Source organism: Microtus oregoni, unplaced genomic scaffold (assembly GCF_018167655.1).
Source record: "Microtus oregoni isolate MIOR12 unplaced genomic scaffold, Mior012 000009F_ref0000495, whole genome shotgun sequence".
Taxonomy (NCBI): domain Eukaryota; kingdom Metazoa; phylum Chordata; class Mammalia; order Rodentia; family Cricetidae; genus Microtus; species Microtus oregoni.
In genome coordinates this window covers 15,100,227-15,112,617 of record NW_024543068.1, presented here as the reverse complement: position 1 = coordinate 15,112,617, position 12,391 = coordinate 15,100,227, and the positions used below count along the sequence as shown (strand labels likewise).

General features: G+C 43.4%; 1 protein-coding gene across 8 annotated transcripts in view; it reads left to right on the top strand.

Moving 5' to 3' along the window:
* The window catches only part of Sipa1l1 (signal induced proliferation associated 1 like 1), a 288,200-nt gene that overhangs the window by 180,673 nt on the left and 95,136 nt on the right, over nt 1-12,391 (top strand). For all 8 annotated transcript variants that reach the window (XM_041658470.1, XM_041658472.1, XM_041658465.1 and 5 more), the window contains one exon: nt 10,662-10,792. In XM_041658470.1, coding sequence (XP_041514404.1) covers nt 10,662-10,792 — 131 coding nt within the window. The remainder of the gene's footprint in view (nt 1-10,661; nt 10,793-12,391) is intronic.

The following is a 12,391-nucleotide window of genomic DNA, read 5'->3' as shown; positions in this document are numbered from 1 at the left end:
CCATCTGTAATGAGATCTGGTACCCTCTTCAGGCATGCACACAGACAGAATATTGTGTACATAATAAATAAATAAATAAATGAATGAGAAAAACAACACTGTTTTAAAAAAAAATGATGACAATTATAACATGAAGCAGAAATTAAACTCCCCAAAAGCATAACTGTATATGAAATTAGTGATGACAATAATATAATATATTAATACAATAAAGTATAATTAAAATTATAATTTTTATGTAGCTTTTTCTCAGTGAGATCTGTGCCTACCTCTTATCTCCTTCCCTCAATCTTTATGCGGAAAGAGTATAGCATAGTCAAGAGGAATTTACCCCCAGCAACAAGGCTGTAGCACCCCTAGTGTGGTTGTCACCCCCTTTAGCACCTCTTTCCATTCACCTGTTTAATGTGTCCCTGACTGTAGGGACTGTGGCTGTTTCCAAGGGAAATTAGTACTATTATTATTACTACTATATGTTAGATAATAAATTATTATTTCCTGTATTAAAACATAGCCTTTAATCAGTATTATATGTAATATTTAATCATGTTCAGCTGATGAAACTAATTACTTTGATACTACATTGTTGTTATAAACATTATTATTTTCTAGATTTAAACATTAGAGGTCACTTGACTCCAGCATAAAGGTTGAGTTTCACTGGATAAATGCTGGACCAAGAGAGGGACTCAGTGCTTTCCCCTTGGATAAGCAGTACACCACCCACACTCTTCCTTCTGCTGATTTCTCTTGTCCTCTCCTGTTGGGTTTTTCATCCCGCATGAAATGGCAGCGAGGATGTTGTTGATATGTTGTATTTCTGCTTCGTTCTCTATGAGTTTCCTCACTTAATGCTTTTAATATTCGCATGAACCTGTCATTGTGGTTAAATGATGAACCATATGCTGGGCAGTAGGGTTGCATCAATTTAACTCACTTGTATTCCTTCAAGAACATTCATAGTTTTGTATTTAGGTTTTCTTTGGTCACCAACATCAAAGTACCAAGGATTTTATAGAGGGCAGATAGATACTAAGGTGGAGTAACTAACTTGAGTGTTGCTGGTGAATAGCATGGCTTGTAGGAAGGGAATCTTTCCTAGCTGTTAGCTGTCTTATATATTTTGAAATTGCAGTAATGGAAGTGAGGTGTGCATGGGTTGCTTTGATGTAGTATTTATTGGGACTGTGATTAAAAGTAAGTGTGTGTGTGTGTGTGTGTGTGTGTGTGTGTGTGTGCACGAGAGAGAATGGGGGCGAGAGTCGGTGGGGCATTGCTTGGTGTCATGTTATAAAGGTGTTCTGGTAAGGCAGGGTTCCTGTTGCTCAGTGGCCAAGAAAAACAGCTGTTCTAGGCTATTTGATAGAAAAGAGTAACCAATAAAACCGTTAACTCGGAGCCAGTGACTTGATTGTTCTTACCTTCCTCTTCATACAACACACAAATGCATATGTATACACACATGCACGCTCACGAGCATGCATGAGTACACAGTTGAGTATGCTGGCCTTGTGATAGGAAATTTAGGGTTCATTTGTACCTATAAAGTCTGGTTGCTGCTTCTCTCTTTTTGTCTTGTAGTCGGCCATCTGTAGCAGTGCTCTCTAGAACATGGCAATGACATGATTTGTACTAAAGTGACAGCGTCTGAGCTGATGTATCCTGTTTTGCTATCAAGAGCTGTGTCTCATGTCCCAGTCTGTTAAATGAGCATCCTAGGTAGAATGAAAGCGAAGCAAAGAGAGGATCCTGAGAGTCAGAGAGCCACACTGCTCCACAACCTCTAGCTAAACTCCCTAGTACTAGAGTAAGAACATTCAACAGGGGAGCAGGTGCCTGGCCATGTCACTTCCTCCCTTGCCCCTATCCACATGCTTAGGTACCAACTAAAGGCTGCTCTGGCAGAGTGTGGCTCACTCAGCTGCCTAACTGCCACAGATCGCGAGGTCAGAAACTCAGCTAATTGCTTTTTTTGTGGGACTGAACCAATGGCAAGTTCTTCCAAGAGGGAAATCAGGGTTGCATCTCAGTGGTTGCTGCCTGTAGAGCAGTATGAGACCCTCACTCTATCCAGGAAAAGAGCTGACTTTAAAAAGCATAAGTAGATCTGGGTATGGTGGCACACTCCTCTAATCCAGAACTCAGAAGGCAGAGGCAGGTCTAAGTTCCAGGCCAGTCTGGTCTACACAGTGAGTTCCACGACAACCAGGCTATATAGAAAGATCCTGCCTCAAAAACAAAACAAACAAACAATAAAAACAAACAACCCCCCCCCCAAAAAGCATAAATAGGCTTGCTTGTTATAGAAAATAGTATGGTGATACAAAAAATAAAGTTTATTTTCTATGCACAGGACTACCCCAAGAACTTTTACACTGGATTTAAATATACAAATAACCACGTGTTCATTTCTTTACTTTTTCGGTGTTCAGATAACATTTAGTACCTATTTTGTGAGTTCTTCCCCTGCAGCTCTGAGGGGCTTTTGTCCCATGTAGCCTCCCTTAACACAGAAGGGCTGAGGGCTCGTACTGGAAAGTTGTGAGTACTCCACCAGGACATGTCATTGTGGGGTAAAAGAGCATCCAGCAGGGTAGAGAGTAGAAACCCTCACTTGTAACTGTGGGAATGCCTCCTTCCTCCTGCCAGCCCCCTGCAGCAGCCATTCCTTCCCTGTCCCAGTAAACACTCAGTTAGTCTTCCTTCCTGTCCTGCCCATCAAGGAACCTTGACCGACTCCCAAGCCTTGCTGCCCCTCCAAGGCTCAAGCCCTTGCCTACAGCTCATCCAGTCACCATGGCACCCTTGTTTGTATGGGACACCTTGGGCTTGTATTGAGCCATAGCAATGCAAACACACCTCAGCAATCAGGACCACAGGTTAGGTTGCTTGGGATATATAAGTGAATGTTTGATGCTAATGTGTAGTATGAACCGAGGGATTGGGATAGCCTGTGTAGCTTTGGGTACTGAGGCTGAGAGTCCCCTGTGTATGTAGCCTTTTGTTGTTGTTCTCCAGATACTCAGTAGTGTGTGAAATTCTTTTTCTTTTCTCTTCTGGAAATGAGACCTGAAGTAACTGTGTGGTTACAGTGGTTTTGAGGGATTGACCCAATCATCGGTTGATGTCTGTAGGCATAGACACCCTCCCTGAGTCTGAGGGAGTGACTTAACCACCGGTTGATGTCTGTGGGCATAGACACCCTCCTTCAGTCTCATTTTTTCACTATTGTGGGCTTGCATATGCACGTGAATGGTTTCTCTGCATATGAACTCTAGCATTCTCTTAGCTACTTTGAACTGATAGATTTTTTTTTAACATTGTGGAATAGAATTTTTGAAAGATAATTTAGACATTTGTCATGGGCTGATGATAGTAGAACACTCATGAGTCTCTTACTCATTTGCCCTTTATTTAAACAGTTCTTTACATTTTTGCTATGATCATTTTCATGGAGTTTATTAAGGTCAACATAATTTAATAGTAAAATTTTTCCATTTTATAGCAAGTAAGCAGACTGTTGAAGCCTGCTTAAGCAAATACTGTTTTGTTTTTGGTTGGCTCTTTGATTGATGGTGGGTTTGAACCCAGAGACTTCAGATTGCTAGGCAAGCAGTCTACCCACTGAAATATGTCTCTGTTCCCTCAAAAGTTTTAAACAGCAAGACTCGATTGTACTCTCTCCATGCCTTCAGCCAGCCAGCCTCCTTCCTTCCCTCCCTCCTTCCTTTCCACACAGGGTTTCATTGTCTCACCCAACTATTGATCCTCCTATCACATGTCCCCAGGTGTGGGATTCTGGGGAACACCACCAGGTCCACTGCCCCATTTTCCAGAGTTACCTGCAGAGAGGTGACTTAGAACCTCAGAATCCTGACCATTTCCTAAGTGTGGGCACTCACTCCTGTGCATCAGTAATCACAGGCTCAGTGCTTTGGGACAGAACCCTAGCATGCAGCCTTCCCTGTGCAGCTGTCCCCATGGCGACCAGTTCTGGGCACTTAGTTCTCATAGAAGCTCTGCCCTCACAGTAGAATAAACCCTTGGGGACGAGACTGTGAGACTCTCTAAAGGCACACCTCAAGTTTCTTTAAACCGCTGACCTTTTCCCACCTTTGTTTCTGTCCTGTTATTCCCAGTATTTTAGCTTTATCTTCAATGTTAATATTCATAGTAAGAAAACAAAATATGGGAACTGATTGAACCCAGAAAGCAGAAATGAAGTCACCAGGGAAACCCATGTTCTTCTCAGGCACCTTCCTAGCTTCCTTCAGATTCTCTGGACATGAACATATTAGAGGTCAAAGTTCATAGGGTAACCTGTAATGACGGAACCCGAAATAATAGTGTGAAATATGAGAAAGAATGAGGTTGTTACAATTGGGGTTTGTACAACAGCCCCTGATCCTTTGTCTCCTAATAGACAATAGAGCACATCTCTTAGGCTTACTGCAGGCACAGCCCCCACCCCACCCCCATGTCTCTTACTGTCTTTTCTAGAGAAAATGGGGGGGGGGGTTGACTCTTCCACGTAATCAGTTGGGGGTAACTGTAAGATTAGAATGTGAGTGTTTTTATGGCTTTAATATATGTTATCATGCTGATTCCTGAAATGTTTGGGGCCCATCTCTGGGGTGGGAGTCCCAGCTCTACCAGGGGCTTCTTTGTATTGTTTTACTTTTCATGTCAGAGGTATTTCCAGTGGTGCTAGGAAGAAGATAGACAGTTTAGCTGGTTAGTGTTAACTTGTCTTTTCACTCTTTATTTTCCCCATTTAAAATCTTAAGCTGATGATTTTATGTAAGTATTTAAGCCATAAATTATACTTTTATAAATTATTGAGTAAAAATTTGAGGTGTATCTTAATTATTCATAATTATATTCAGTCGAGAGTACAATGTCCCTAAGGAACTGTGTAACTGAAATGCTAACACACAGATAACAAATACAAAAACCAGTGTGAGCAATCCAGAAACTGTGGTAGAAGGCTGTAACTCTGTGGCTTGTAGTAATAAGGGCGGCGGGGCTGCGTCCCCAGCACCCCGGCTGCCTGGCTAGCTCATGCCCGAAATAACAACACACAAACTGTATTCATTTAATCACTGCTTGGCCCATTTCTATCTAGCCTCTTCTAGGCTAATTCTCACATATTAATTTAGCCCATTTCTAATCATCTGTGTAGCGCCCCTAGGTGCGCTTACCGGGAATATTCTAGCCTATGTCCATCCTGGGTCGGAGCTTCGCGTGCGTCTGCCTGGGAGCTGGGAGCTGGGAGCTGGGAGCATGGCGTCTCTCTGAGGCGTCTGCTCCCGAGAGGAGAGGTGTGGAGTCTGAGCTCACTTCCTCTTCCTCCCAGCGTTCTGTTCTGTTTACTCCTCCCACCTATCTTCTAACCAATGAGGGCCAAGCAGTTTCTTTTTATTTAACCAATGACCTTCCTCCATCAGTGGCTCAGCCTACCTTTTCTCCTTTGTAGTTAAAATGCCAGGCATGACTTTTTTGACGGCACATGTGTTCACATAGCGTAAGCACAGATGGAGTGACTGCATTTGATACAGTTCCTGGAGTTCCCAACCATCCACCTTTCTTATCTCTAAGAATGTCAGATACTCAATATAATTGTGAATGAACTGGCCATATATACGTGGAATGTCCCAGGAATGATAGGGTTCCTGAGTGTTCTTGTTAGATTTCATACTCCATAAGAAAACTTTGGGGGTTCCAGGCATGTCTCTGTAGTTGGTGTGTCTGCTGCTGAGTTTGGCTCCCAGAAACCATGCAAAGGTCAGTGGGCATGGTGGCCTGCTTGTAATCCACAGAGGTGCAATCAGGAACCCCAGAGCAAACTGACAAGCTATCCAGCCAAGTGGCCAGCTCTTAGAAGACATTGTTTCAATATGTAAGATGGTGTGCCATCTTGGAAGATACCCAACATAATCAACATAGTCCTCTCCACACATGAACACATGTGCCCACAGATGTGAGCATGTCTCCACACATGAACACCACACATAAACCAAACCAAACCAAATCTTGAGGATAAACATTTGTCAGAATATTCATTATGAGTAGTGAAGATTGGGAGGAATCAGATTATGGAATGATACTAATATGTCTCCTGTCAACACAAAAAAATCTTTGCAAATCATGAGTAAAGCAGAGCATGTGCTGTACGTAGACTGCACACCCTGTGCCCACCAAACCATGCTTAACTATTTGCTGTTTGTAAAATTTTAGGAATACCTGGGAACACAGTGTAGATATAATAAGAAAGTGAACTTTGATATCATTAGTGGATACACCTGATTCTGGGGCTGCAGTTCAGTGCTTGTGACTGCCCAGAGCTTCCAGTTGCCATGCCTCTGAAAGTATGATGACGGTGTCTTGGGCTTTTGCATGTCACTGTGCTGATTTGACTGTCATGCCCGGGTTACGTCATCTAGCAGCACGCCCACTCAGTTCTGCAGCTCCCCATCCTCGCTTTTCTTCCTCTCACTTTCCTCACCCTGAATCCCTGTCTAGTGTCATCTCTGCTTTCTTCCCCTCTCATTTTTCCACACCAGAAGAAAGGCAGAGCCAACTGTGCATCTGCCTGGATAAGCTCCCTGTCTGTTCTTGCCAAGAATGGAGGTGGCTGGCTGAAGAGGGAAGGAAGCAGGACAGTGGTGGCGCACACCTTTAATCCTAGCACTAAGGAGGCAGAGGTAGGCGGATCTCTGTGAGTTTGAGCCTAACCTGATCTACAAAGTGAATTCCAGGCAGGCTTCAAAGCTACACCGAGGAGCAGAGGCTGGGATGCTGAGAGAAAGATGCTGAAATGGATAGACAGAGCCAGGCATGGTCAGAGACTAGACTGACCATGTAGAATCTGACACATTTGTCTTGAGATCAAAATCTAAAATCCAATTTACAATGGCTTAGCAAATTATACTCGTCTCCGGACAATACATCACATCAGGAATTTTAAGTTGAGTGAACTTGTGTTGTGTGCTTGAGGGGTTCACTCCCATTCCTGTAACTCCATAGGCAAAATGAGGGGTTGTGTACCAACATGGCTTTTATTGCACAATTCTTACACAGCATGAGATTTTTTTGAAAATTCACAGTCTGATCCGGATAGAATGGGTTATCACAGTGAACCAGACCATAATAACCTCTGTTTATACCTGTGGGACTCACATAGATGGAGACTGTCCAAGACACTGCTGTAGAAATAATAGCTAGAATTCCTTGTTCATTTTTTAAAATGATGTGTCTGTACAAAGAGGTATATAAGTTCAGAAAGATCTGTCTGGCCTTATCAGACAAGAGGTGGGTGTATTTGAAGATAGAGCTTGAGGAAACTGTTTGAAGTTTGTTGACAATTATCCCATTACCCCAGCCCAGTTCAGAAATAGACGGGGAAAGCATTCACAGATATCCAGGTTTTGATCGTGACACCAAAAAAGAAATGTATTTTTCATTTTCAGTCTTTAATTTTACAGTAATACTTGTATCTCCCAATTAATACTAAAGTGATTGTTTAAATTTGTGCCTTTTGTTTTATAATGGCTTCTACACCTTTGTCTTTGAGATACATGAAATATTTATTTTCACTAATCCTGTTGGGAATTCTTAATACCTTCAAAGTACTAGTTTTACTATGTAAATCCTTCCAGTGCACTCGTTTTTGGATTTTCTTTTAGAAGACACCTCAGGGCACTCTGGGTGAGACTGAGTTAGAGCATGCAAATAAATGAAGCATGGTTGTGGGAGCTGGACAACTGAAGAAGTTTAAGTGGCCTTCATATGTGAGGGGAAAGGTCTGGTTCTAGAATTGCTCCAACCAAGTGAGAGATCATAAAGACCTTTTAGGAAGCCATGAAAAATATCCAAGGCCTCTGAGAACCCGTGATTGAATTTAAGCTTCGTTGGGATTGGCCAGAATTGCATTTCAAAAGGAGTGTCTGACTGCACTGTGGGCTTGGAGGAAATGAGGCAGAGATGAGTATAGAGAGCGTGGGAGAGACAGTAGACAGTGAAGATTCTTAGGGGATTGCATTCAAGGGGTGTGCCTGGTCTCACCTGGCGTCTGGGTGAATGCGGTGGTTGTTGGAACTGGGGCAGCTAGGAGTGCTGCCTAGATCCCATGGGAAGGTTCACATAGAACTAGCAGTTGAAAACCTCAGAATGGATGGGTTAGTCAAGAATAAGAGATAGAATCAAGCAAAAACAGCCGCAGTGGTTAAGGAGTAATCAGAAGGTGATAATCAGGGAGTAAGAGTGTTCTAGAAAAAAAAAGACCATCTGCACTAGATGTTCAGAGTTTGAACAAAGTAAACAACAAAAGCCCTGGTTGTTCTCCCTCTGAGGCAGCCATGTAGTGGAAGTGAGCTCAGGGATCTAACGTGAAGGCTTGCACAGAAGTTTCCCGTGGGAAAAAGAGGAAAGGACTGTTTACTGTCGAAGGGTGAGGAGAGAGAGAGAGAGAGAGAGAGAGAGAGAGAGAGAGAAGAGAAGAGGAGAGGAGAGGAGAGGAGAGGAGAGGAGAGGAGGAGAGAGAGGCGCGCAAGGGAAAGAGCAGCTAGAGAGGAGTCAGTGAGAGATGAGCAGGCAGTGACCAGGCCTATGTGTGTTCCTGGAAGTGCAGAGTGAGCAGAGGCCAGAATGGAGGGGATGAAGCTGGAGTCTGGCTGAAGGTGCCTCTGTGTGCATCAAGGTGGCCTCTGAAACCCTTTGCTTTCCCGGTTTCATGTTGACAGCACTAGTGCTTGCTAAGGTTAGCCCCACGGAAGCCAAGAGCTGACCAGGGAAGGCTAAAGGAAGGAGCCTTAAGGCAGAGGGCTCTGATGACGAAATGGAGTGCTCTGTCTCTGTGAATTGTCCAGCAGCTGGAGCAGCAATCCCACCCACCTGAGACACATGAACTGTGTATGAACTGGAGTCTTTGAACTTAGAAGGAAGCGCAGTGTGTGTGGCCCACAGGCCCCTTTGCAGATCCGCTGTTGTTCTGCACTGCAGGATTGAAGTCTCCTCCCAGGGTTTCTGAGTTGTCCCTTCAGTAAATGGTCTCGATGCTGTCTTGTTTTCCTTTAAGTTCTTGTCGACTTTTTTATACTATTTCTGTCTCCCACTCCCTGTTTCTCTCCTTGTCGTCAGTTGTCCTATCACATTGCTGTCTGCATGCCCTGCACCCTGGACTTTGTCAACACCGGGAATTATGTCACCTCTCTGAATAGAGCTGTGGGCTGGAAGACCAGACAACCAAGCTTGTTAGAATTGTGTGCAAAGTAAGAGTAAATAATCTGTGAGTGTGGTTCTCGTGTGCTGTGCTTTGAGGGTGTACATGAGTGTTTGAATTTGTGGCGTTTATGGGGTTGTTTCTCAGTTGTCCATGTATGAAATGCTTGTTGCCTGTATTTTCATTGTTTTCTTATTTTGAATTTCCATGGATTATAATATTTTCAGAGCCTACAGTGTTTGTGATTATATCTTTTTAATTGTTCATTAGTGTTTATTTGCAAAATATTTTCACAAGCATTTTCTAAATTTTAAAACCATACGATTAGATATGCTAAATTATTTCTTATTATTCTCATGGATTTTCAAATGTGTATGTATTTTGTATGGGAATAACATGTTTTAAATATGCATTTTGTATGCCAACAATGTACCATGTAATGACTTAATTATTTATTCATGTCACATGTAGATGACATAGAACAATAAAAAGCAAACGTTTTGGGAGTTTGGAAACTAAGTAACATGCTCTGCTCGTCACATACTTTTGTGTTGTATGGGTTTCCTCATCTGTAAACATTTCATATTCATATCAACAGTTTTAACTTTTGAGGTATATGTCCATGTGCCAGTAAGTATCAGTTTGTTATTCTCTGTAAGTCTTTTCAGTGCTAAGGATTGGATCTAGGCCCTCACGTACCCTAGGCAAGCACTCCGTCACTGATCCCAGCTAACTCAGTTTTGACTTCCACCTGCCTTCTTGTTAGATGGAAACTTTCCCAATACTCTACCTCACCTCCGCCAAGGCCATGCTAACGCTTGGGACCTTGTACAGTTGAGAGCATCAAGAATCATACGAGTCACCAGGGCACACTGGTTGGCTAGGAGATGCCTGCTTTCCCAGTCCACTGTACTCTGTAGGTTATGTGGCCATGGTTTATCTCATTCCATGGGAATTGTTGATAAGGCCAGGAACCTGGGTCTAGCCGCCTACTGGGCACAGGGAAGTCTGTTCCTCTGAGCTCCTCTACCTGGCATACGCTTCCTGGGAGCATAGGGCTCAAGCAGCTCCTTTTTCCAGTGCAGGGGCGTCACTTTAACCCAGGAGAAACCCCTCTCCTCAAACTCTATTGTATGTCTCAGTGATAAAGCCCTAACACCAGGTACATATAAGCTGTAGCCTACTCAGACAGTGCGACATGGGGAGAAAGCACACGAGGAACTTAGAATAGTGAGTGCGGAATAGTAAGAACCCAGCAGGCCTTCTCCATACCGTCTCCTCTAGAACAAGCCCTAGGAAGCCTTAGTATTTCTTGCTCAGTGAAGGATGATAGAATGTATTAAACGTACTTCTGTCTTACTCATAATTCCTGGGAAGTGATGTTGAACACAAACAGTGTTAGATAAATGTTCTAATATCATTTTATGTTGTTTTACCTAAGAACACTGGAACTATTTTGGGGCTGATGAGAATCTTGGTCCGGTGGCTGTGAGCATTCGAAGGGAAAAACCAGAAGAAATGAAAGAAAATGGATCACCGTACAACTACCGGATCATTTTTAGAACTAGTGAGGTAAGTTGCAAGTGAGTAAGATTTGGGACTTAATCTATAGGGGTAGTGGAGCAGAAATGGGAGCCGGGATTAAATTCAATAGGATAAAGTCACCATGTTCTTAGAACATAGAAGACTGAGGGCTGGAGACATAGTTGAGCTGATAAAGTGCTTGCTAGGACCTGAGTTTGGTCCCCAGCAACCAGATATCATAAGCCAGGCAAGGTGACCTGTACTGGAAAGGCGTAGAAGTCAGCAGATCCCTGGAGTCTTCTAGCTAGACAGCCTAGCTTTCTTACCAAGTTCCTGAGCGTCACTCATTAAAAATGAAAGTAGACAGCATCTGAGGAATGGCACCTGAGATGGCCTGTGCCCACTCCTGCAGAAGAAAGGCCTGTTCTGGTGGTGGTGGTGCCTGGGAGCAGGGTTGCCTACATCTGGCTTTTCAGTCTAGCCCGTGGTGAGTGTGGTGAAGGAATGGGAGTTTCCATGTGGAGAAATACAGACAGGTCCAGAGGAAAGTGAATCTCTGAAAAACACAGATTGGGGGCACCTGGGGACCAGAGTCTCACAGCTGAGAATCCCCCAAGGCTTCAGCCTTCCTCACCACTGACAGGCAGACATTTACTGAGCCAGGAGGAAAGGAAGGGCTCCTTCCTGCTTCTGTCCCTTCCGCATATTCTCTGGTCCAGAACATGTATTGTCAGAGGCAGAGAGTGATCTGTTTATGAGTGAAACAGGCTCCCCGAGGTCTTTAAATACTTTTCATAACTTTATTTATTGTGTACATGTGTGTAAGGTGAAGTTCAGAGGACAGCTGCAGGCCTTGCCTTGACTCTATTCTTCCACCATGTGTATTCTGGAGACGGACCTCCATTGTAAGACTTGACGACACATGCCTCCTCCACTGCACCTCCTGCTCGACCTGCCAGAACTCTTAGGAGGCTGCATATGTGGGCTTTCGTTTTTAGATAAAGTTCAAGTTTTTAAGAAAGAGAAAATAAAATAGCCTATAAAACATTTAAGCCAGAAATCTGTGTGGATACATTGGGGGCTCTGAGGTTCTTTTTGCCTTTTTCTTTCCAAGCGTGTATGTAATTTATTCCAGCCGTCAGTGTAGTCCCCCAGCTCCTAATTCACTTTAGGAGTGTTCTTAGGTATCAATGCCTAATACCCCTGAGGTATCAAGAAAATAATGGTTTTGAAATTGGTTTAAATAGAGTACTTGGCTTCATTTCCTTCGGTGAATACAGGGAAAGATTCAGGGGTTGACTTCACTTCCTAATTGTTTCCGAGCTTAAACTCTGGAGAAATTAAAAATAGGGGTTTAAAGGCAAGGCTTGTGTATCTAATATGTTGTTTGTAGTGGCCAGGGAGGAGTGAAGAGCCCACCTGTGTTCATGGGTTTCCTGTGACAGAGCTGATGGCTCAAAGTGAGCCCTTTTCTGTCTTCCCAGATCTATTAGACTTCTCATTCACCCAATTTTTATTTCCAAGTGGTTTGTCTGTTGCTGTCTTTCTCAGCTCTCCAGCAATCACCTATCCCATGTGTGGCACCCCCACCCACTAAACATATACACACATAATTCCGGTTGAAGCTCTATCCTAAATTTCCAGCCT